Source organism: Episyrphus balteatus, chromosome 3 (genome assembly GCF_945859705.1).
Source record: "Episyrphus balteatus chromosome 3, idEpiBalt1.1, whole genome shotgun sequence".
In the NCBI taxonomy this organism is placed as follows: domain Eukaryota; kingdom Metazoa; phylum Arthropoda; class Insecta; order Diptera; family Syrphidae; genus Episyrphus; species Episyrphus balteatus.
The window spans coordinates 62,273,575-62,299,763 of NC_079136.1; the positions used below are offsets into that span (position 1 = coordinate 62,273,575).

The 26,189-nt window shown below is 28.1% G+C and overlaps 1 protein-coding gene across 1 annotated transcript in view; it reads left to right on the forward strand.

Annotated features, from left to right (window-relative positions):
* LOC129916967 (neurotrimin) overlaps positions 1-26,189 on the forward strand; it is a 273,699-nt gene that overhangs the window by 195,172 nt on the left and 52,338 nt on the right. Inside the window, exon 3 of the mRNA XM_055997237.1 lies at positions 3,516-3,644. Within this exon, the coding sequence (XP_055853212.1) occupies positions 3,516-3,644 (129 nt within the window). The remainder of the gene's footprint in view (positions 1-3,515; positions 3,645-26,189) is intronic.

Sequence of the window (26,189 nt, forward strand, 5' to 3'; positions counted from 1 at the left end):
CTTTTTGGAGGACCTGAACCAGGAATAATCATTTCTAAAAATGTTAAGGGAGATACTATTATTGGTGGCTATGTCGGGCATATCTTTAATTCTTTAGCTAAGAAGCACAATGCAAGATTAAATACTTTGAACATAAATCTTTCACTATCTCATAGCACAATTTGTGATCTTGTTTTGAATGACACAATCGAGATAGGTGGTGCATTTCCCTCGGAATTAGATAATCCACTAGAATTTTACTCTTATCCATTTATTTTTTATGATTGGTGTGTGATGGTGCCCATGGAGCCAGAAATTCCCATCTTCAAAATATTTAGATATATTATTCATAAAGATGCCTTTTTTCTAACTATTTTGGTGTTGACTATGCTGTCTTCATTGCTTGCTGTATCACTAAGATTCTCTAGACCCTTGTGCGTTCGTGATTTCTTCATCAACATCATCGATTGTTTTCGTGGAATACTTGGACAGACATTTTCTGAAGCACCAAACCCATCTTTCACCACAAAAATCGTCTATTCGTTGACCTTTTTGCTTGGAATTATGATTGTAACTTCATACGATGCATTTCTTCAATCCTTCATGACTGAACCGCCAAGGGAAAGTCTGATTAGATCTTTCGAGGACCTTCAATCTTCTGGCCTTAAAATTTACATTCCGACAGATGATTTAACCTATTTGTTAAAGAGAAGGCCTCAGTTCGGCCAGTATTCAATTGTATTTCAAAGTGAATCCATTTCTAAAACTTTTACAGAACTTCGTAACAGTTTAAATACTAAATATGCTTATTCAGTTAATAGCGAAAAATGGATGATTTTTGAAAATCAACAAAATTTATTTACCTATCAAGTATTGTTTCGTTGGTGTGATGAATTGTGTTTTGGCAAAAATGTACCTACATCAATTCCTTTGAATGAGAATTCAATTTACAAAAATATATTAAACATGCATATTTTACAATTGCAATCGGCTGGATTGATGGAATTTTGGAGAAAAAGAGCATTTTATGAAATAATCGATGCTGGTCGAATGAGGAAGTTGAATTTTACTAACAAACTGGAATTATTTAAAGGCTTGAAAGTTGAAGATTTCAAATTGATATGGATAATGATTGGATTGGCGTACTTGGTGGCAATTTTGTGTTTCATTGGAGAAATTTGTGTTTTTAAAATAAAATCAAATAAAATCAAATAAAATAAAATAAAATAAAATAAAATAAAATAAAATAAAATAAAATAAAATAAAATAAAATAAAATAAAATACCTAAAATAAAATAAAATAAAATAAAATAAAATAAAATGCACGATGCACAAATTTTTTTTGTAGATTAAAGATTTTTTCTATAATTAAATAATTTGAAATGTAAGGTTTTTGATTAAATTGTTAATATACAAGTTCCAAAAATTTTTTGTTTTGTTTCAAAAATTTTTATTTCCAAGTATTGCCACCTTGGATTTATAATAACTTTTGCGGTAGGTATCATCATAATTTTTCACTAAAATCAGATGTTCATATACTCAACTCTTTTGTATATTACAAAGTATCATGTCATAATTAGAATATTTCATAAAAATCCTTTGAATAATCACAACTAGAAGAATTATAAAAATTTACTTTGATAATAATTTAACTCAATATTAGATCTTTGTTATTTTTAGGGCACAGGCTAAGCTTACTTGCTTGGAAATATGTATACAAATTGGAGGCTTTAAGTTTTTCTATAGAAAAAAATGTTACGTATACACCACAGTGACCCACAAAACGTGCAATTTATCAAGTATCTAGATGAATTTTTAAAGATAAACATTATTTTATTATATAGTCTCACATAAGTATATACCTACCATAGAATGATAAATAAAAATAGAATGCACGACTGGGTCGCTCAAAATTGATCTTTTAGTTTAAAGTATCTTTATATAACAGTGGAAATACCATATTTTCAGTATCCGTATTTTTGGAGAAAATTAGAAACTCAGTTTTTTTAGAATTACTAACAGCATTACGGATATCAAATTAAATCAAAATCGTTAGAGCCGAGTTCGAGAAAATTACACTAACTCAAAAAATTTTTATAGGTTGCACACTTTCTAATTATTTATTTATGATCACTTTTCAAAAAGTAAATTTTCATATCCCAACGTCACAAAAGAAGTATGTATTAGGGTGGTTCTTATTTGTCTTTTTTGCGAAAATTGAGTGCGACGCGTCGCGACGCCCTCTAGATTGGTTCCAAATCAGAAAAAAAACCCTATTTTTTCCTATTTTTATCTCTAACCCTTCCTGGCCCTATTTGGATAAGAAGTTACTAGAGCAGGGGCGATATTCTGTGTCCAGTGTTGGGTAAATGGCGGATTATATAATGGCATGTTATTATTATACGTATTATACCGTATGAAAGTATACAAGTGAAGAGAGCACCACTATTTTTTTGAAGAGGCTATAAACTGTAATTTTTTTCTTTTTAAAGCTAATGATGAAATATATAAATATTGAATAAAAAACAACAACTTCTTAATGAAATAAGGCGAGGAAGGGTTAGGAATACAAATTTGAAAAAATTATGGTATTGTTTTTCCTGATTTGGAACCAATCCTAAGGACCACCCTTATATGTATATCTTTGAAAAATAAAATCCTATTAATGTTCAATTTCAAGATTCTCAGATTTGTAACACTTTTATAGGTACAGAAATTTGTTGTGGAAATTTTCAAATCAAAATAACTACATCTTAAATCAATTTGAGCTCCAAAATAAGTATGCATCTTGTATAAAGATGCATTTAAAGAAAAAAGAATTCAAAATCGTTGGAGCCATTTTTTTTAAATATTTTTTTTTAAATAATTTTCTAAAAAAAAAAAAAAAAAAAAAAATACTAATCAACACGCAACTGCTAAAACCAAAATTTCTAAAAATCTGGTTCTCTTCTATGACAGGTAGGTACCGTTAATAATGATTTCGAACAAAAAATTTCATCAAAAAGATAGACCTTTTTTAAAAACTAACATTTGAATTTTTAAATTAGTTGAGCCATTTTTGAGCAAATGCAACTTGGCGCCGTTATGTTTGGTCCAAAAAAAATTAATTCCAAAAACATGCAAAAAACTAATCAAAAAGACCTCTAAAAAACTCTTATACTTAGGTAAGTTACAAATAGACCTAAAAAAGACCTTTGACGATTAATGCCTTCATTCTATGCGGCAATGTTTTTACTGGATAAAAAAAAGTCTACTAGTTGCTGAAAAACAACCAATACTCTTTTCGATTGTCGCTAAAATTAATGAAAAATTATTACAAAAACAAATTATTTTGTTTTTAATTTTAGAGAAATGTGTTTACAAAATTCTTTCTAAAAATTTTAGATTTTTATTATTTTATGGAATTTAACATATTATAAACATTAATTTACTGGACAAGGAGTTTTTAATAATTTTTGTTTCTGGTATATCAACAAAATAATAATAATATAAAAAAAAAATTATATTTACGATTTAATTTTAATTTATGTTTTCAGGCTCCGCTACCCGACCAATGGCAACATCACCGGCTGTAGGATCACTGCCAAGATTTCTATCACGCGGTCATACGTATCGAGCGGTTGTAGGCGATACGTTAGTGCTGCCTTGTCAAGTTGAAAATTTAGGTAAGTGATTTTTTAATTGTTCTAGTCTTAGAAGCTGGCACAAGTTCCATTTATAGCGATACTAATGACGTTAGTCTACCTTCATATATCTCCGCCGTTTCCGTGAAAAATTACAATAACAATGCAGTTTTTTTTAAACCGGTTAACTCTCGCTCAAGAAATATGGTTCCAATTTGCGTTTTAATACATGAATGTTTTTATTTAAGGACATGAAAAAAATGTATTTGTTTATATCTCATTCCTCAATGTTTATAATAAAATTAATATACTCCAAACAAATTATTTCCATCGCAATATTTTAATCTACGAAAATAACTAATTGCAAACATAAAAATGGCAATATACTCCACCCCTTTACCCACCTTTACAATTTTATATTACCACAGATATAAAACAAAATGTACAATAAACCTTCTAAAAAAAAAAGTGTAGGTACTGTAAAATAATATTGTGCTGAAAAATTAGTTAATTAAAAAACACTCAACTCACATGAAATAAGTAGATAGATATATATATATTTTTTTTTTGTACTTCTCTAAACATCGTATAATATTTTTGTGGAGCATTTTGAAAAACGTGATTCTGCTCTAAATTGCGCCATTCCTACATCCTTTTTGCTTGGTGGTGGTGAATGCTGGTTAGGTGTTGGAAAAAAAGGTAGGGTGGCTTGGACGATAGGTCTGGTGTGCATTAACTCGTGGTGGACATTGTACACGTATTTCATTTTGTATACGGTTATTTGTATACTTTGGCACACAAACATCAGGTGAGAATGTAGTATGTGTACTCCAATTGCGGTTTTTAATATTGTAAAAAGGTATTTTTCATGAGCTTGTTCATTTCTCTGCGGTCGTACAGAGTCCGTCCGTGTCGGTGGGGAGTTGTAGTATAAATATAAAACAGATTGGTCCATTTCATACGGGTTGTTTTTTACAATATTATATTTAAGGATGAGGAAAAATAATTGAAGAATTTTTTTTGTTTTTTTTTTTTGTTGGGTTTTTTTGAAGCTCATTCCAAAAATAAATTAATGAGATTTTGTAATTAAATGTACAAACAAACATTATAGAGTTTGAATGTCAACGGACAATATAACAGAAACAGAAACAACAACATCATGTCTCGTATATAAAAGCTGAATTGTGTAAAATTACATAATTATATTGCCATAACCAAGGTCCTTCCATCATATTTCTATCAGTGTTCCATTAAGAATATACAATCCATGCGTTATGGTCGTTTCTCGTCGTCGGTGGATGTATGTTTGTACCTAAGTACAATTAACATACTCGTAAAATGAATGATATATTGAGTTTATTTTGTTGTTTTGTCAACTTATTTATGAGATTGTTAACTTTGATGTTTGATGAATGGGTTTTCATAAAATTAAATTATGTCATTAAATGACGATTCGAATTTCTGTGTTATACTTTCGAAAGGGGGTGGAATTTGAATGAATAAATATAACTTTTGACTTCACATGCGGCCTTCACATGTGGTTTTTGAAATCAATGAGATCTTGTGTGCAGACATTGTTTTAAAAGCATTTAAATAGGTTTTCTATTTGTAGAATATTGCAATTCAGATTTACAATTTTTGATTCAGTTTATACAAATCCCAACTTTTTTCACCCTAAATCTGATTTTAAGAAAAATGTAACTTTTAGCCATTTTGAATTTTAGGTTTTGTCAAATATTTCAATTTGGTTAAGTGTATAAAATTTTTGTGTATTATGTTAATTTTGTGTTGAAACAAATCGATATTAGGAAAATTATAGCTCACCAAAAAATTAGTACGATTTTTAGAGGTTATATTGAAAAAGTTTTATAGTTTTGAAAATAAAGATAATTAAAGTGATGATAAAAAAAATTGACTGAGCAGTAGACTCGAACATCTTGTACTTTGTTTAGGATGTAACTTCTTTTCTACCCAAAACATTTTTTCTAAGCCAGAGTAAAATTTCAATTGTTACCTCAACACAGCTGCAGGGGCCTAGCACCACCAGACGCCGCTATCAGCGCTGTTTCGGCTTGCAGAATCAATATTGCGGTTAAGCGGGTAATGAAAAAAAAAATAAATCGGGTTTTTAAAAGAAAAATTATAATGTCTTAGGGTCCCAAAAATGTTACTTGAACAATCTTAGCGCCCCCCAAATAAAATGCACGACTGGGTCGCACGAACTTGCTCTTAGAGTTAAAGTTGCTTAAACTTTTAAGACTTTTTATATAGAAATTTGGAAAAAAAAATAAAATTCGTTTTTAAAAAAAAAATTAAATAAAATCTGAAATTAAATTGCCCTCCAAAACAAGTATGCAGTTTCGATTGATATATTAACATGCATTTTCAGAAAAAAAATTTTCAAAATCGTTAGAGCCGTTTTTTAAAAAAAACTAATTTTTTATAAATATTTTTTTGGAAAAAAAGTTTTAAAACAAAATTGGTATGCCATTTTGTAGAAATCACTAATCAGTATCTAAAAACAAAATTTCAAAAAAATTCAATGTCCCGTTTTCGAAAATTTGATTTTTCAAAAAAAAATTTTCAAAATTTTTTTAAAAATCCAAAAATTATTTTTTTCAAAATTTTATTTTTGGCTTATACTTAAATTATATAAATGCTTCTTCACAAAAAGTTTCGTTGAAATCGAATAAGCAGTTTTGGAGATAATCGGATTTGAAAAAAAACGGTTCTATGGCAGGTACCGTTAATAATGATTTTCAAAAAAAATTGTTTCATTGAAAGATAGACCTTAGCTTAAAACTAACATTTGAATTTTTTAAACAAAATCGTTAGAGCCGTTTTCGAGATATTTCAATTTTACTAAAATCGGTATATGACAAGTACCGTTATTTTTAGTCCAAAAAAATTAATTCCTTTGGAGAGTCGCCAAATAACGCTACATACCAAGTTTGACATTAATCGGTCCATCCGTTTAGGCTGTAGCTCCTTATACAGACAGACAGACTGACAGACAGACAGACAGACGGACTTCCGGGACCCACTTTTTTGGCATTGTCTACCATCGTAATGTCATGGAAAAATGTTATGTCAACTTTTTTTTTGTAAGAATGCATAACTTGATATATAGTACCTTATCGCAAGTAAAAAGGATAGCGTATCGTAACGTACTTTTTTATTTGTTCTTATTTCCCCCTCCAAATATCAAAGGAGTCCTAAAATTTAGGCCCCGGGGCCCCAGCAATTCAACGTACGCCTTTGCTTATTCTTACTTATTCCTCATAGGTCAGTATCAGAAAAAAAGCAAAACGGTTTTCAAAAAGAGCCGTGATTTACCATTTATATTTTTCTGTTCAAAGTACCACAGACAATTTTTTGACGGCCATTGCACGCGAAAAAAAATTACAACAGCCTACCTACATAATATTGAAAAGTAAAATTTCTTCCCATTTTCCAAGGATAATTACTTCCCACAAAGGCAAAGCGAATTTCGTTTTTAAGTGGAGTGAAGTTGATTCTTTATTTCTTGGAACTAACTTCTCCAGAAAAAAAATGAAGTTAATTCCCTTATGAAGGTAGTTTTCGTAAAGTTAGTTCCCGCTATATTCTCTTTATCCTATGGCAAGCTCAAGCAAACGATTTGCAAAGGGCAGCATGGCCCCTTCCCTATTCCCATCTTATTTAAAAAGTTACCATGAATACTAAGTACTTTTTCTCTTCCTTCACAAATGCGGTCTAATTTCTTTTTGGAAGTAAGCCCTATTTCTATAATGTAATTGAAGTGAGCCCCGTCGGGCAATATTATTATTTTTTAAGTAAATAAAGTCGCATTTCAGATGGGACCTTATTTCGTAGGCCGTTATTGCACGACACTTCCTGTTTCATCTTAAATATAATTTGTAGCTGACACCCTATAAAATAGCAAGAGGGCTTGTTACTAACAACTCTCAACCATACTTTTGTGTATGTGATTAATTTGCAGGAATGAAAGAGACCCACAATTTACCACCAAATGTGAATGGCTCAGCAGAGATGCACTATTTCATGAAAAAATAGTCTTAGGAGGCTTTCTCAATTCTTCTCAAGAGAATCTACTTCTGAAAATATTCTAAGGTCATCGAATCGAGTGAAGTTTTTAAACTTTGGGGTGCTTCTCAATCGAAACTATTGATTTTGCTCTGCAGTCAACATGAAAGGTGACAAAATTGAAATAAGAGAGAAATTGAAGAATTTAATAAAACTACTTTTTGAACTTTTATTTATAACCAACATTTCCCAACATTTTTTTCATACTTTTTTTTGAAAATTACGGACTCTGCTTCAAGAAGTTAAAAACCAAGATGCTTCTATTTTATGCCTACAATACAACTAGTTTTCTTTATTCCTGTTTGACTAACTGTATTTTATACACAATTTAGGAACTTTGACTTTAATAAAACTAGACTCTACCTAATTCGTTCTTGTTTTTCAATAACTTTGACATGAAAATTCTGCATTAGATTTCACAGCCCAATTTCAACTTAATCGACATCAATCAAATAGAACTAATAACACTTTTTTTTAAATACCAAACATTTCTATATACTCAAAGCATCACACCAAACGGATTGGAATACAAATTTCTATCCCAAAGTTTTTTGTTGTTGTTGTATTTTTCAGTTTAATCCAATTTAAACTAAAAAGCAATATAGGAATGTGATAGTTTCGATTTTAATTGCATTCGTTTCTACATTTAGTTTAAATTGCATGATCCCCGAAGAAGTCTTCTGTATCACAGCGCACACAGCCAGCCAGTGTGCTACAAACTTTTGTTCTATATACTGATAAACTTTTCGTATAAATTTTAATTTTCTGTAATTAGGTCAAATGCCTTGACACACTAATAGCTTAACAAAAAAAAAAAATGAAAGAAGGAAAAAACTTATTCGTTTTAGAAGTTTTTTTTTTTTTTTTTTGTATTTTTTGTATAATTTTATCTGTGTGCAGTCCTAAAATCAACCACAAGGACACAAAGAAACAGAGAACATGAGCAACGAAACTGAATGGAAAAAAAGTTTAACTGGTAGCGAGCGGTAGGACCGACTGAAAATTTTCATTTTGGTATTACATATTTCAGAAAATACCTATAGGGTGCATTTTATTTGTTTTTATTGTGTTCTTGTTTAGTTAGTTTTTTTTAGTGCAAACTTTTATCTCGTTAACTGGATACAATTTGTTTTAGGAATTTTCATATATTCAACTTGACGGTATAAGACACGCGGTTAAATAATGTTAAGAGAAATAATTCTAAGGCAGGGATGCTTGTAAGATTGGTGTTAACAAACATGAAAAGGACACAAAAAAAATATAGGGTTGTCAGAGTCATAAAACTTTTTTTATCATATCAAGTTTTGAAGATATTCCCGTAAGAAAATCGAATATTCCGACTTTTAACAGTTGTTTTTAGGGAATAGGAAGTCTTAGCGCGTGGCTATTTGTTTTAATTAAATTTGTCTAAAAGAAATAAATTTATTTTTTTTAATATTCGTTTTAATCTTTTTAATATCTCTTCTCTTCTTCGAGAAATCTTAAGTTGAGGATAACGTGTTTGGTATACCTTGTGTTCATTTGCATTAAACAGCTTATCTCGGAAAGTTTTTTACCGATCACTTCCAAATTCACAACTTACCATTTATATTCCCGTAAATCGTTTTAACCTATACCTAAAAGGTTTTGTTTTTTAGAGCGGGCCCAAATTGTGACTTTAAATTTTGGTTTTCAAAATTCTACCAGCATGAATTTGAAAAAAAAAGATCAGCTTATTTCGTTTTTTTTTTATATAAGACATGCGCTTACTAAGCAAAATTATTCCTCATTAATGTACTCGTAATTCCACTAATAATAAAATTAAGAAAATTTAAAATTTGATATTTTCAAGAAATTAAAAAAAAAATCTGTTTTTTATAATTAATTAAATATCTTTTTAAATGATCTTTCACAAAAAACCAAGTATGCTAGCTTACTTCTTGTATAGAAGGGAATTTTTAGAAATTTTTTTTCGAAAATAGTGAGAGCCGTTTTTTTAAAAAATAATTTTTTATATATAAAAATTTTCTAACATTTTTGAAAAAAAAGTTGGTATGCCATTTTGAAGTAATAATTTATCTACGCATAAAAACGAAATTTCAAAATTTTTCATAAACACTTTTTCAAAAATTAGATTTTTCAAAAAAAAATTTTGAAATATTTTTTAAAAATCCGAAAATGAGTTTTTTGAAAATTTTCTAAATTTTTAACATTATCTTTACCAAAACGTTGAAATCGGGGTATTCTTGAACGAGATATTCATAAATAAAAAAAAACCGTTATATGACAGGCACCGTTAATAACGGTAAAAAATATATTTTTTTATTTAGAAAGTTGGCTCTTATGTGTACCTACTACTACACTCAAAAATTTTAATTAAAATCGTTAGAGCCTTTTGTGAACAAAATTAACTTTTCTATTTCCGTTATATGACAGGTACCGTTAGTTTTGGTCCTAAAAAAAATTTCAATTTGTCCTCTAGGGAATCACCCAAAACTCTTAACTACCAAGTTTGAACAAAATCACTCAAATATTTTAGGCTGTAGCTCGAGGTACATACAGACAGACAGACAGACAGACAGACGGACAGACAGACAGAATTGCCGGTCCCACTTTTTTGGCATTCTCCATCATCGTAATGTCATGTAAAATTGTTATCTCGAGTTCGATTTTTTTTACGAATCCTAAACTTGCCTTATAGTACCTATATCGCAAATAAAAAAATGTTAAAATGATATTGGATTTTTTTCGGTGTAAGTTATCAAATTAATTTTTTCATATTATCTTGCTTAAAAAAGTGAAAGGATGATTTTACAAAACTCTGCAAAAAATTTGGAAAACACTAAAAACCCACGCTTTTTTTTTTGAAAAGTATAAATTTGAAAACCAGACTTTCAAAAGCAAAACTTTGTAAAACAGAATTTTGAAAAGAAAATGTTTACTACAGCTGAATTTTGACCTTTAGCCATTCAATTTCAATAAATTTGTACCAATTAAAAAATTGAACGTGAAATTTTCTTGAATTTTTATTTTTGATAGCATAAATTTTAGTTAAAAAAAATTTAAGAAAAAGCTTTTTTTTTATTCACCTATGTAGTTTTTTTTTCGTTTTTAACTTCAAATTGATTTGAAAATGCTTGTTTTCTTCAAAGGACGAAGTCTATATTTTTATTAACATTTTCTAAATTTTTGTATAAAATTTTTCGAAAATTTGAGCACCTCGAACTTTAAGATCAAGTTTTAAATTGGAAAATAAAAGTAGGAGCTATTTATGAGAAAAAATTAGGTTTTTCATGTTGGTCATGGTCATACCTTCTGCAGGTACCGTTAATATTACCAAATCCTGAACTTTTTAATGAAAAGTAATAATAATCCTTAAGCAGTTTTTTCTTCTAATAAACTTTTTCGTAAGAACTATATTTGCCCAATTACAATATATTCTGATACACTTTCGTAATCCGCCATTTTCGTCGGTTTGGTTTCTGGCTACTTAATTGTCTAAAAAAAAAATTTATTTTCTAGCCAGATTCATCTGGCCCACCTCCCTACCTTCACCTTTTTTATCGTGAGCTTCCTTGATGCTTTTTCAATCAGATTCAAAACATTGGTTTGGTCAGATTAAAAAAAAAGAATATCGATTCGATCTGGAATTCTTTGGAGCAATTAAGAAATTTATTTGGACCATATATAGCAACTTATTTAAATTTCAAGTGTTGTCACCCATACACTTAGTATATTCAATTAACGGCTTCTTATTGGTTTTCTGAATTTAAATGTAAGCGATTTTCAATCTTGATGCTATTCATGTTCATTTTGACTTTTCTGTCACTTGATAAGTACCTAAAAGAGTGAATTCCTTTTAGAAGTTTCACATTTATTTACTTTAAAATCCAAAAAAAAAAAGGGTAAAACATTTTCATTATTTCCATAACCAAATATTCTCAATATGTGTTTTTATATTATATTTTTGTTCAACAGAAAAGGAAATCCCCATCATAGACGCCTGGTCAAAGTTTTCATCATCATGACAAAAAAAAAAAAAAAAAAAACCCTCCTACAAGTTAAGAGTGCACTTCACATAACTTTTCTCTCTTTTATTTTCCACTCAAAAACTTAACCACGATTGCGGTTCGTGTTGAAAGTATTTCAGTATTTTGTCGATTTATATTACAAAATCTCTTTTCTCTCCCTCTCTTTTTCTCTTTTTCAACACTCGGGCAGAATGATGCTTGACAAATTTAACTGTATATTTCTCTATACAACACGACTGCCTGTCAATTTTTGTTAAGTGTTTGTTATTGCTTTCAACAAAATCTACACCGAATAACCAAAAGCTTCAACTTGATGTACAAAAAAAAAAAAATGTAGGTAAACAAAAATTAATCAAAATCAACAATAAGCTTTATTTTTGAAAATTCAATTTTAAAGCAATTTGTATTTCCTGTTAAATACTATATAGAGGATAGAAATTGCAATAAAAATTTTAAATAATTAAATTGAATTATTAGAAAGAGGGTTTTAGTAAAATTATAATTAAAAAATGTTAAGGAGTTTGTAGGTTAAAATTAAAGTTTCAGGAAAAAGATAGATATGACCACTTTTACAGTGGCATGCACTTCTTAATAATACTCAACCACTTAATTCTGTATTATTTCATTTTAGAAAGTCTAGACTTATTTTTTTTTGAAATTTTGTGTACCTACTTAATCCACAAAATTTCAATTGAAATAAATATATTATTTATTTGACTCCATGATTAATTGAAAAAAATATCTCACTTCACTATATAAATTTTATAGAAAAAAAAATCCTGAATAAAAAATAAAATACAAATAAAAAATAAGCCATTCATATATAAATTAAAAAAAAACATCAAAAGGACGGATTTTACTTCAATTTATTTCAAACTATCAAAGGGTACGAATATATTCCCATCAATTGAATGGATACATTAACTTAAATAGACAGGTTAAAAAAAATATAATGGAAATAAAACACAGTACAAATAATTTATCATGGCCAAATGTGTACATTTACAGTCAATTCAGAGATAAAAAAAATAATTAATAATAATAAAAAAAACAAAAAAAATACAAAAAAAAAACTTCATTAAAATTGAACTGAATAAAAAGAATTCATATGGATAATGAACCATCAAATGTTCAAAATGAATTGCGGAGATTTTTTTTTAAAGCATAGTTACAACAAAAATGTAAAGTTAAAAAAAAAAAAAAGATATTTGACCAGTTAAGTGGCAATATATAATGAAAAATTATATAGAATTGCTTGTTGTTTTGATTTTTCGTTCTATTTATAATAATCTTTTATTTAAATCGCTTACAAAAAAAAAACAAAACACATATAAAAAAAAAAGAATAATAAATATTATGTTGATTTTCAACAAATATGATAACATATTTTTTATTATAAATCTTAAGTAGCTAATTGGAATTGATAAAGAATGCTTACACTCTAATCCTTCTAAATGAAAAAAAAAACTATGTTTTGCTAACTAGCGCCCGCAATACGTTTAAAAAATTATCTTTTTTTGAACACGCAAAACTCTTACTTACTAAAATTCATAACTTACTTCTATGTTGTGCATTTCTTGGACTATCAAAATCTATTTAATTTTTATATGTATGTTAAAAACTTAGCATACACTACTTAATATTTGAAGAATAAAATCCAATATTTGTAGCGATTTTTCTAATATCCATAGTTTTGTTTGAAATTTAAGTACCTAATGGAGGTATAAACAACCTTATAACTACCTATATTTTTTTTTCCAACATTGTTATAGCTTACTTATTTCATCGCTTGGATTAACGATGTAAATTGCGAAGAGAAAAAATACAATTTTGTCTATTTAGGTACTTGGAAAACACCTCATTATTTAGCCCTGTTTGACCACTTTTTTGAAGATATCTAAAAAAAAAACTACAATTTTGTTTGGTGCGAGTTGAAGTCATAATTTTTTGAATGCCAAAAATCAGTTTTCCAAAATTCTAAAGTTATTTTAAAATTCTTGAAATCCGAAATTCTGTATTTTTGAAAAACCGTAGTCTTTAAAATACTTTAAAAAGCAGAATAATTATAGAACAGAAGAACAAAATGTTTCTGTTAAGATAACAGATGATACATTCATAAGATTGAAAGAAATTTTCAATAAATTTTCTAATAAATCTTTTTTTGAGAAAAAACGCAATTTTATTAAAATCACTTCGAAAATTATTTATTAGTACATATTAAAACTTATTAGCAAGAGTAATTTTAAAGAAAATTTCAAAACTTTATATGAAGAGATAAAAAAATTAATGGATCTTAGAAATAACATGAAATTCATCTCCACCAAACCGGCAAAGAAAGGCGAACAGCATCTCAATGTTGTTTTTTGATTAAAGTCTCATATTTTGTTTTAACACGATACCAATCCACACTATGACGAAAATAGAAAAGATCGTTTTCTGAAAAACGATTTTAATTAAAAAATAAATATTAAAAATAAATACTAACAAGATATTACTTTTTAAATAAAAAAAGTACTTTTTGAATCAATTTAAATGGTACATAAGTTTCTTCCTTCTACCGCAAGCGACTTTACCAATTTTACAGAAGATTTTTGTACAAAAACGTTTTAGTAACCTCTTATTTAAAAAAAAAGACACATTGTCAAAAATATTTTTTTTGAAAACTTTGAGTCGATTGATATTTCCATTCTTTTGGCATGACATAAATTTCTTTTGGAAAACTGTTGAAAATTTGTAAAAAATTAAAATAAATTTAAAATATAACTTTTTCTTTTTTATTTAATTTCTAAAAGAATAAAATTAAAACTATTTTTCATGAATTTTTCCATATTATGTAGCTCTGAGCCTAGTACCTAGAGTAACATTTTTCAAGTTTTGCAATATTTTCGTAAACGGCTCTAAAGATGATTATTTTTAGAAAAAAATTCCTTTAAAACATTAATTGACAAAAAAAAAAAAAATTAGGTATTAAAAACGGATGTAAAATTTTTTAATTTTTTTTTTTACGTTATTTTTAGTACAAATTCATTTAAGAAGCGAATGTTATATTGTTCAATTTCCTAAAATTAAAAAAAAAATGTAATTTAATTGAACTTAAAAAGCAGAGTCATGCGACCCAATCGTGGTTTTAATTTTTTTTTTTTTAATTTTGAATTTTATGAGTTTAAAGGAGCTAAAAAATTAATATTTTTTTCACACACTATTATGTATATAATATTTTTATTTGAAAATAATTTTTGCAGCTAAAAATTAAAAAAAAAGTACGTATACACCACATTGACCTTTTTCTATTTAACTATTCTGGAGTTTAGGACGTAGGTAACCATTCAACACAAATGAAAATGAAATTGATTTGTTTTGATTTTTGTCGTCCTAAAGGGCAAAATGGGTAAAAACAAGATTTAGAAGTAAAAATAGCTGTTTAAGTAAAGTGTTGAAAAATAAAACTTAGTGTCATTTCCTTCCTCTACACACGTGGAAGTATTTGTATTTCGAATTCAAAACCAACCTCGCCTTCATTTATAATTTAAAAATAAAAGCCAATAACAATTCTCAGCCAAAAAAGATAACATTTTTATTCAAGTTGATGGTAGGTACAAAAAAGAGTGTTGTCACCAAATTGAATGGACATTTTAATATTCATAAATATATACCTATCTGCCCCACTTGTTTCGAATAAGATATTACTCCTATTATGTCACAACTCAAAATCTTGAACATCTTTATTTTTTTTCTGTTGCCATTGCCGTCGCACCCTTTTATGAGAGGGTTTTTCACTAAAACGACATTCGCATATCCTTGCAAAAAATATATAAAACGTGACACAGTTGAATAAATGAGTGAGCTTGAAAAGATACACTCACCAAAAAATATAATATTCAGGAATATTTTCATAGAACTATAATACTGGAGATACTACTCCTATATAAATGTTAAAAGCAACTGCCTGCGAAATTCATTCTGACACATTCTGATAGAGCTTCATGTGTCATGTCCTTAAAACAAAACAACAACAACAAGAAAAAAAAAAAAAGTAACAGCTACTCTAGTATAAGAGAAGCTGTTGTATTCCATAAAGGATACATTCGATAAAAGTGCATTAAAACTCGAAGCCTGATGTGAGCAGAGGAGAGGAGCACATGTGAGGATATGTAAGTGAGAGGGCATCGTCTCCAGTTATTGTGTGAATATATGATTAGCTAGCAGGAAGTATTGTAACTATGTAAGTTTGCCTTTAGGCAAAATGACAGGAAAGGTAGCTCTGTTGTATAGTGAATCTCTACGTGATATATAGGTTTATGCATATTTCATTTACCTAAAGGATAAACGAGACATAAAAGTTGCACTTTTGTCTTTTATTTTTTTTTTTGTTGAATTTTACTCTTTTGCAGATCTGTCACTTGTCGCATTCCATCATGTCACATGATGAACACAGTGGACAGGACATTAAACCATTTTAGTAAGAAAAAAAAGGAAACTGGAGAATGTCCTGCAGCCGTTGAGACAAAACAACGAAAAAAAAAAGGGTTCAGATGGATGGATACTTGATATTTTTTTTTTTTTTTTGTTACGAAATGAAGAAATATTTTTATAATTGTCATGGTGATGTAGATAGACTCTTGTAATAAGAATGAGATGAAAAAGAATTGAGAGTATACATTTCCGCAGTAAATTAAGAAATTTTTTTTTAAAGAAGCAAAAATTAATTTTCAGTAAAAAGGATTCTTTTGATGAGTTACTTAAGAACTAACATCACAAATCTTGAAATTTCGTTCATTGAAAACCAAAAAAATGCATTAAAAAATTCGTAAAAGAAAAATTATTGCAACTTAAAAATATTTGTGTTGAAAATAAAACTTGTATTAAAATAAAAATATTTTGCATTAAAAAAATATTCTTGTGAAAAAGCTAACAGTGGGTATCTGTGTGTGCAATAGGTAAATATTTTTATTTTTTTTTTTTTTTTTCAATAGCTATTCGACGAATTTCTTATAATTTTGACTATTTAGCTTAACATTAGGTTCAATATTATAGTTGAAATAGCTAATGAATGGTCAAATCGCTAAAATTTTAAGAAATTCGACGAATACTAAAAAAAAATTTTAAAGCACACATTTGCATTGAATTTTTTTTTAATGCAGAAAATTTTTATTTGCATTGGTATTTTTTCTAATGCAAAACATTTCTGTTTGCAACAAAAATTTTATTTTCAGTGCAAATTTCGGAGTTGCTATAATATTTTTTTTATTGCAATAAATGTTTTTGTTTTTAATAGGTACAAATATTTTTCAGTTGCAATAACATTTTCTTAAGGCAATTTTTTTTTTTCAGTTGCAACAAATATTTTTTTAATGTATTTTCTTGCAACAATTTTTTTTAATTTGTAATTGCAATGGAAAACAAAATTAATTAAACAAAATGATTTTTTACACCTCTGGTGAAAACTTAAACTCTTTTCATCATTGTTCATTGTAAAGTTTATAATTTAAATGGATATTTAAATAAGAATGGAATTTCAATAAGTGAAGATAAAAGACATAAACTGAGTGTTTGCCTCCTATAGGTAAAATATATTCTTGAGAAATTATCCAAAGAGAAAAAAAGTGAAATTCTTTTGAAATTCCAGGAGCAAATTAAGTTAATAGAGCCATTCTTAGAATTTTCCTCCTGGATTATTTTCTTGAGAATCGAGTTAAATAGAAATGAAATGGACACTTTAAATAGACATCTTTGTTTCTGTCATCTTTAAGGTTAAACCACATTGTTTTACTTTTTGACGTTTACCTACTAAAGAAATAGACGGAAATAGCTAACGAGCAAATGAAACAATCATTGAAAAACGAATTCGTGGAAAAAATTAAATCTCCTTTAAACGACAAAATTAAAGGTGTGGTAGATAAAAAGAATAATCTCCCACTTTAAAATATAAGAAACAAATATGTAAGCCTTCCATCAGACAAAGTGATAGTTCTTTAATGCTTCTTATAAAGTTTAACTAAGTGTTTTCTATTTTAATATTCCCAATGGTTCTTAAATAATGAAAATAAGAAATCAAAATAATTGATGCTATGATTGGAAGTGAAAGTTTATTTAAAAATTAATTATATGTAAAATATACGTTCGGGAACTGTATAAGTTTCAATAAAAAAATAAAATCAATAAAAACTTCTCACGGTGGTCTTGAAAACGCAGCAGGTTTTACAAAAATGGACCCCAAAAGTAATGATGCAGATTTGTTCGAAATGATTTCAGGATTCCAAATTTGTAAATTTCAAAATCGTACCTGATCAATTTTTTGAGTTACAGGCATTTTACATACATATATACACGCGGGAGGGCATTTGGAAAAAAAAATTTAAACAAAAAGAGGTTGTCTGTAAAGCCGGTTTACGGACGATGATTTTAAGTAATAACGTCGTTAGAAGACAGGTTGTGTGCTTTTGTTTAAAACGAGTCAATTGAAGCGTTTACTTATTTCAAACAATCATGATTTACAAGAAAAAGCTAAAAAAATACATTTTTTATTTTCTCATTACATTCATTTTTTTATTTTAAAAGCTTACAAAAAAAATTATGCCAAGTATTTCTTCTTAAGAATAAAACTATTTTAAAATTTGTACAATGCGCAAAAAATATAAAAATAATTTATCAATCATTTTCATCAAAAAAAAAAACAAAAAAAACAAAAATAACATGAATTTTTATCTTTTATCTTAATTCTATTTTTTTCCCTAACAACCTACATATAAAAAATTTTCTAATATCTGAAAGCTTAATGTCTTACCTCAAAATATATATATATTGATCAGGTCTATGAGACATCTACAAAAAGAGCTAGAATTTTTTGAACTCGATCAAATTTCATTAAAAAAAGCAAAAAAAAACATTTATTTTTATGTTCTCAGGCTATGGAATCAATTTTTTTGTTTGACAATCTATAAACAAATTTACCATGTGAAAGCTGATTATTTCACCTTCAATATGACGTATCAATCTCATTTCAAAGATGCCTACAAGACAAGTTAGAATTTTTTAAAGTCAGCCATGTCGAATTTCCAGACTGATATTACGGTACTTCCCACACTGGTGGCTGTTCGGGGGGCAACAGATCTCCACTGGTGTTTTGAGGTTTTTCGCAAGTTTCTTGATTTAACATTGTGTAGCTTGTAGTTAGTCTACCGTTATGCCTGATACAAATACAAATGAAAGGAAATTGTATCAGGATGCTCATAAAAGTTTAATAAAATTTCTATCTGCTCTTGGTCAAAAGTTATAACCTGTTGAATTCTAAAATTTTATTTTACCGTTATCTCAAAATTGTGTTTACTCCGTATACTTTATTCCTGTATCTATTAAAGATAAAAAGATAAAAATAAAAACGATGAAAATCAGTTAAAAACGGTCAAAAAACGTGTTTTTTAAAAACTTGTTTCTTCCGTTATTCAATCAATACTCACTAAACGATTCCAAGTTTTTGCACATGACTGCATAAGGCCAAAACCGACATCCTATAAGTTTGAGATGTTTTTAACGCTTCAAAAAGCTAAAAATCAAAAATTACCCAAAAATACCCCTAAAAAACAAGGTGTTTTTTCAAAAATTCATATTTCGAAACGCAGAGTGTTGGAAAAAAATCCGTATCAGACCTTTAATTTTGTTTCCCTCATCTTTCACCTGGCATCTTTAGAATTGTCAAAAAAAATTTCCTTTACCCAAAATCGTCATTTTGTCATAGACCCAACACGTGTACATTGTACAACATTCAAATAAAACGTTATAGTTTAGTTTAAAAATTTTTTGGAATTTTTTCTTAAATGCAGTTATTCTTAAATTAATCTCATCTATCTATAGCAAAAAAAAATTCATTCTCTACAACTTTGCGTTTAGATTTTAGCCCAAATTTCATCTTTTCGTTTTACCCCTGTTTACAATTTCGGACCCAGCGTTACTCTCATGTAACATTTTTTTAAAAATACGTAAAAAATATTAAATTAAACAATTTTTTAGGTTACGATGGCTTAATTGAAAGATAATAATGCCTAGTTACTGGATTATTACAAAAAGTTAGTCAAATATCATACCTTTAATTTTTTTTTATCGAGAAAGGAACTGAAATTCACATTTTTTTTTTTTTTTTTGCAAAAAAAATTTTTTTATATATGGTCATAATAAGATATAAAAAATGTTAATGCAAAAAGTGTTTTGTTTTTTTGCTTAGAAGAAGAAGCATACATTATAGTTTCATAAAAAGTTATTTTCTCAGCTCTCCGACTTTTTTTGGTGGTCATAGGCAGTGCATGTTACTTACATGTAACATGAGAAAAATACATTAGTTTTGCTTTTTATTATTTTGGAAAATAACTTTTTGCTATTCATATTTCTTAGTTGTGATGTTTTTGACCCGATAATACCGAAAAAAACATTTTTTAATATTGATTTTCATAGCTTGGGTTCGAAAGGGTTAAATGACGGAATTTTTAAAAATCCTTCATTTGGATTAAGCTTTAGCTTATTATCTTTCAAATAAGCTATAGAAGATTTTTGTATCTCTAATAGTTTATTTTTAATTTTGAATTGAAATTTTTTTCCGCACTGCGAAAGTGCGAGAGTGTAACGCTAGAAAATGGCGTCACTTTTTTGGGGTGGCTGCCATGGTTCATCGATTTATAAGACGTTATCACGTCAAAAACAAAAGCATATTATAATGTCCTATATCTTTTTGAAAAGCTTAAATATACTAATTGAATTTGATGTTTATATCGAGAATGTACCGTAATTAAATTTACGATTGAATTTCAACTTCTGGATTATGCTTGATATAATAGCTTCATAAATATGTCAAAAAATTGTAAATTTAACAGGTCACTGTGGCGTATGGGTAACATTTTCTTCATTAGAAAAATTAATCTACGGGATGCTATAGAATAAGAAAAAAGTTCTTTACCCTGTCAATCTGTTTCAAAATAAAGTGATTATTATTATTAATTTGTGATTGCCAAGCACGGGTGAGTTTTCTTGCTGATTTTTTTTTTTTTTTATATAAACTCAGTGAAAAAATGTATTATTGGATTTAAATGAACAGTTTGTGCAAGCTTTTCTATTTTATACCAATTTATGACAAAATATTTTTCAAGTGCTGTAATTGCTAAAAAGAAGAAGAAGTTTTTTTTTTTTTTGTTTAAAAAAATCTTAAACATTTTTCAATTTTTATTAATTTTTTTTGTTATTTAATTTCACTTTTTTGAAGAATAATTTAAAATTCTTAAACTATCTCAGTCTAAAAAAATACAAGAGACAATTTTGACTGCGATTTAACACTGTCATTTACTAGCTTTATAAGTGATTTACAAGTTCCGTTTTAATAAGTTTTCATAACTCACTTCATCAGCCTCAAAAAATTAATAACAATAATTAGAAAACTGAACCAATGCAACAATTGCTTACCACCTTTCAACACTTTTACTGTCAAATGACATTACTTCTGTCAAAATTTTCTCAAAACTTTCAGTGGCATTATAAATTCCAACACGAAGCTTTAAAATCTGTTTCATTGACATTATCCTGGTGAGCAATATCATAAAACTTTCAAGATTTATGTTCAATTTATCTCTAATCACAAAAAAATTATAATCCTCTTTTAAAAGTGTATTTGATGATGTGATTTGGTGTTTTCTTCATAAATGATATTAATCCCTTACAATTTTCCTCTATTACTTTTACTTCTCTTCCCTCCCCTGACAATATATTTCTGCCACAAAAGTTTATGATGCATTTTAAAAACTTTTTTTTTAGATACAAGTTAGTTAGGGTAACTTGTGTGTTGAATTTTCATGATGAAAAATCTTTTTAGAATGCATAACAAGTAACCTTTACTTGTCTTTTGAGTTTCTCGCAGAGACGCGCAGAGAACAAAAATTTACTTTACACCTTGATTTTCGTCACGTTGAAAATTTTCTCTATCTAAGATAGAGAGAGGTAGGTACCTAGATATACAAAGTATGTTAGTTATACATCGAAGAATGATGGGAAAAGTCGGTCGGAGTTGGTTCTTCACCTCCTCTCTCTCTCTCTCTGTGAAAGCAAACTACGTGATCTGTTTTTGTTACTTAAAATGTCGCCTTTCTCTCACATAAAATAAAAGCTTCAAAGTAAAGTAAAGGTATAAACCTTTTCCGTCTATGATGTAAAATCGATTTTCAAAAAAAATCTAGCAAGATAACTTCAAGCGTTCACGACCGTTATGATCTGGAAGCGCGCGCCTTTGATAAGCATTTTCTTCGACTTATATAATTTTTTTTTTCATTTTTTTTTTCGATTTCTATGTGCCACTATCTTTATTGTATCCTTTTTTGTTGCTGTCAAAAAAAGACCATATACCCCATTGTTTTAATGGGATTTCTTGCGACTTGGCGCACCTGGTAATCGGCATTAAGTGACATTTATTGGGACATGAAATTAGGTATGAAAATAAAACCAAGCAGAAAAATATAGATTTAAGGACTTCATCCTTCCTTCCGCCATTATGGCGCAGCAGAAGGAAAACGTGTACTGTCGTCGAACGTGTGTTACCTAGCGTTATTTTAGCAAAAATACATACATACGCCCCACACAAATCTATGTATGTATCTACAACAATTGACTTTCCGGTATTATCTGTACTTAGAGATTTAAATTCTTTTTCATTTTTTTTTTGTGAGTCGTTCATTTTGTATCCTGCCACCCACTCTCTCCTCCTGTGGAAGTCCTGATGTCATTGAGTTTTGCCTGCATAGCACCACCTGTGCTACACAACATAGCTAAGGGGCATTGAGGCATGTTCTAAAAAAGAGGGTGTGTGGGGTTGAAAGGGGGGGTTAAGTTTCCTTCATGTGCTGTTGTGTGCAGTGCAGGTAGCAAACGTTTTTCACCACCACACACCACCACGACTACGAACGACGACGACACAAAGTCAAAGGAGGAAGTCGAGAGTCATGCGAGTTATCGCCTGTGGTTTAGTGCGACAGCTGTGGGATTTTTAATATAAATTTTCCGGTCACTTGGTTGGGTTTCCTTTAGATTACACTTTTTTTTTAGAATTTTCATTTTTTTTTTTTGTTTAATTCCGAGTAAGGTAAAAAAAAAGGGGAGAGTAAAGAATTTAAAGAGGCAAGTAGTGTGTGGGTGGAGGAGGTATTGTCGTTTTCTTCATCGTCCTTGTCGTGTATCCTTAAATTAAGTTTGTCGTTAAGCTTTGTTCGCAATTTTTTCGTTTTTTTTTTCTTACTTTCTTTTGTTGTTGTTTTTGTTCGGGTGTACCTTTTTTTTTTGCACATAGCCCGGAAGAAGAAAAAGAAGTAATTTGAGATTGTTATTTGCTGGCAAATTGTCATATAGGTATGTGTACAAAGTTGTGCTGTGCGATGTTTTTATATTTGTATGCATTAGGTTTTGTAATGTGTTAATCCTGGACGACAAAAGAGAAGGACACAAAAATGCATTAGAAAATAAAAAAAAAAAAAAAAAATTCACTTACACAGAGGGGAATGTATATTATAGTAGATAAAAATTTACTTTAATTTGACATAATGGGTGGATTTGATTGCATTGCAGCAGGTGAAATAGAGTAGACATTAGTTTTATTTTTGTTCGTATAAAACAAAGTGAAAGAGGTATTTTTGTAAATTATTTTTATATGTAGACGCTCGAAATAATGCTCTGTTATGTGGACTATACAATATGCATAATCTATATTGAACCACCAGAGTCTTACACAGACTAATCTCAATAGTGATTTATTAGAGTCTTGGTGGATTAGTGAAACGTGTTTTTTATATTGAATTAAAAATTAATGAAAAATATTCCAGTTTAATCAATTTTCAGAGCTATTTACATTTTATTCGAATAGTTTCAATTTTTTTTTTTTGGAAAATCAAACTTCGGTTTAATGTTTTTGGAATTTTGAAAATATTTTTTCTAGAAATTCATCTCAATAAAGGTAAACAATAAAATTGCATACTTGTTTTAGAGCTCAATTTGATTAAAGATGCTATTTTTTTTTTCCTTTGAAAAACGAATTTTAAGTTTTTACATACCAAATTTCTACGTGGAAAGTCTTAAAGAGCAAGTTTGTGCTACCCAGTTATCCATTTTACTATTGTTACAGCTGTTTTTGAGTAAAACAACATTTTACATTTTTATCATATCGCAAGTGCCGTTAATGTTTGTCCTTAAAAAAATCAATTTCACCTCTCTAGGAATCAGCAAAAATCCTTCAATTTAATTACCAGAAACTCTTAAATATTTCATTAATTAAGATGCATTTTTGGAAAAAAAAATTATAGGTATCGTTAGAGCCGTTTAAAAACAAAAAAACTATATTTTTATATACATATAATAAAAAAAAATTGTATTAAATATTGATCAACACCTAAAACCAACATGAACTTAATCTCGCGTTTTAAAAAAATTTAATTTTCAACAACTTTCTTCTTCAAATATGGGTGATTTATGATTGTTTTTGCATTGTTGTGCTACAAAAAAGAACTGTAAAAAAATTATTTAGGATACCAAATCAACTCCATTTTGGTTCTTGTTTGCAGACTATTATGTATTTACGTTTAATAACACTGGCTTACAGCCAAAATGGACACTCAATCCTACAATTTTTTTCTTACGTACTTTGACCTCAGAAACTCGGAAATCACTTAAAAAAAATTACAATGGATACGTTTTCGAGATATGATTTTTCAAAGTTTTTTATCGTTATTTTTTCCAGCATACTTAGGTCCATTTTCTTCACTCGGAGTTGAACATAACTTGAGAATTTTTAATATAAAATTTCTCAAGTTGTGTTCAACTCCGAGTGAAGAAAATGGACCTTAGTATTCGGGCTATATTTTGAGTAATTAACGATTATTCTAAACAGAAAGCCCCTGAAAACTCAATAAATAAGCAACAAACACTGGAATAACTTTTTTGTTACACTCCAGATGTTTAAGAGCAATGTATCAAATTTTTTAAAAAAAAATCCATTTTTAAAGGAAATTTTTAAAAAAAAAATTTCTTACTGAAATAAAAAATCTAAATCTTTTGAATCCTCATAGTTTTATATTTTTTATGTGTTTCTGGAAAAAATAACAAAATAATTTTTTTTCAAAATTTTTTTATAAGTTATAAAAAAATATGAGAATTTTTTTACGATCAATATTTCGACTCTTTTTGTTACTTTTTGAAGCTGAATTTGAAAATTTTGATTAAGGAATTTTCTGTAAATAACTAAATTTCCTATCAATATATGTATATCCTTTTAGAAATGTTTAAAATTAAAATGTTTAAAAACACTCAAGAAAAACTATTCACAAAAGAGTAAAAATGACATTTTCGATGTTTTTACTAAATAGTCTATTTCTATGTTTTGAGATAATGAACATGCAATGGAGAAATTAAAATTCTTTATCTTTCAACATAATGGTCACAAAAATTGAACACAGCTAAAATTGGATAAAATAAGGACTTTCAAATTTACTGTTTTTGGTATTTTTTGATCCAATTTTTTTAAATTTTAAATTTTTTTTTAAATAGACCTCATTATAGATTTATATTCTTAACGTTAAGATCAATAGACCAAGTATATGCAGCCAAGTCGTGCGTAAGAAGAGCCTGCAAAAATTTGCTACGCAAACCTGACCATGATTTTTGATTTGATTTGATTGTTTGGTATAATGTATGTCAACAAAATAGTACCTACTTTTCTTATTAAAAACTACGAAAGGTCAGTTTCATTCAAGACATTTGGCTATTTTCCACAGAAATTCGAAATAGACAAAGTTTTTTAAATACCCATTCGTATGCAAATAAACAAGTTCTTAAGTTATGCAAATTGGCAAAAAATAAAAAGAAGAAAAAAATAATCTCCATTTGAATGTTTTGGTCAGGAAATGTTTTATTTTTATTTTATTTTATTTATATTTTTGTTTTTTCTTACATGAAAAAAAAATGTAAGAACGTAAATCAGATGCTTAATATCGTCGTTTCCTGTCAACAACATATTTTGTTTTGCAAACCATAAAAAAGAAAACTTTTTTCCAAAAAAAAAAAAAAAAAACAAAACTTTCAACAGACAAAGTAGTATAGTCGAATTGAGGCCATTAAATTCTTTTCCCAATTATACGGGAATATAATTTATTTTTTTTTTTAAAGAACTCTGCTTTAGCTTCAGAGAAAAATCAATTTTAATTTTGTTTACAATTTAAAAAAGGGAACAATTTTATTTTATATTACGAGAGCATTTGCAGTTGAAAACAACTTTTAAAGAAGATTTTTTCTTTGGTTCTGTTTTTGTTTTTTTTTTTTTCGTAATTTATTTCGATTACTTCCATTTGTATGATAAAATTAATTTTATTCAATGGCGCATCATAAAACTGAATAAGTTAGACAATTTTTTTATTTCGAACCAATTAAATGAGTGTAGAAAAAGTACTTAGCAGTAAATTTTGAATAATGATTAAAATGC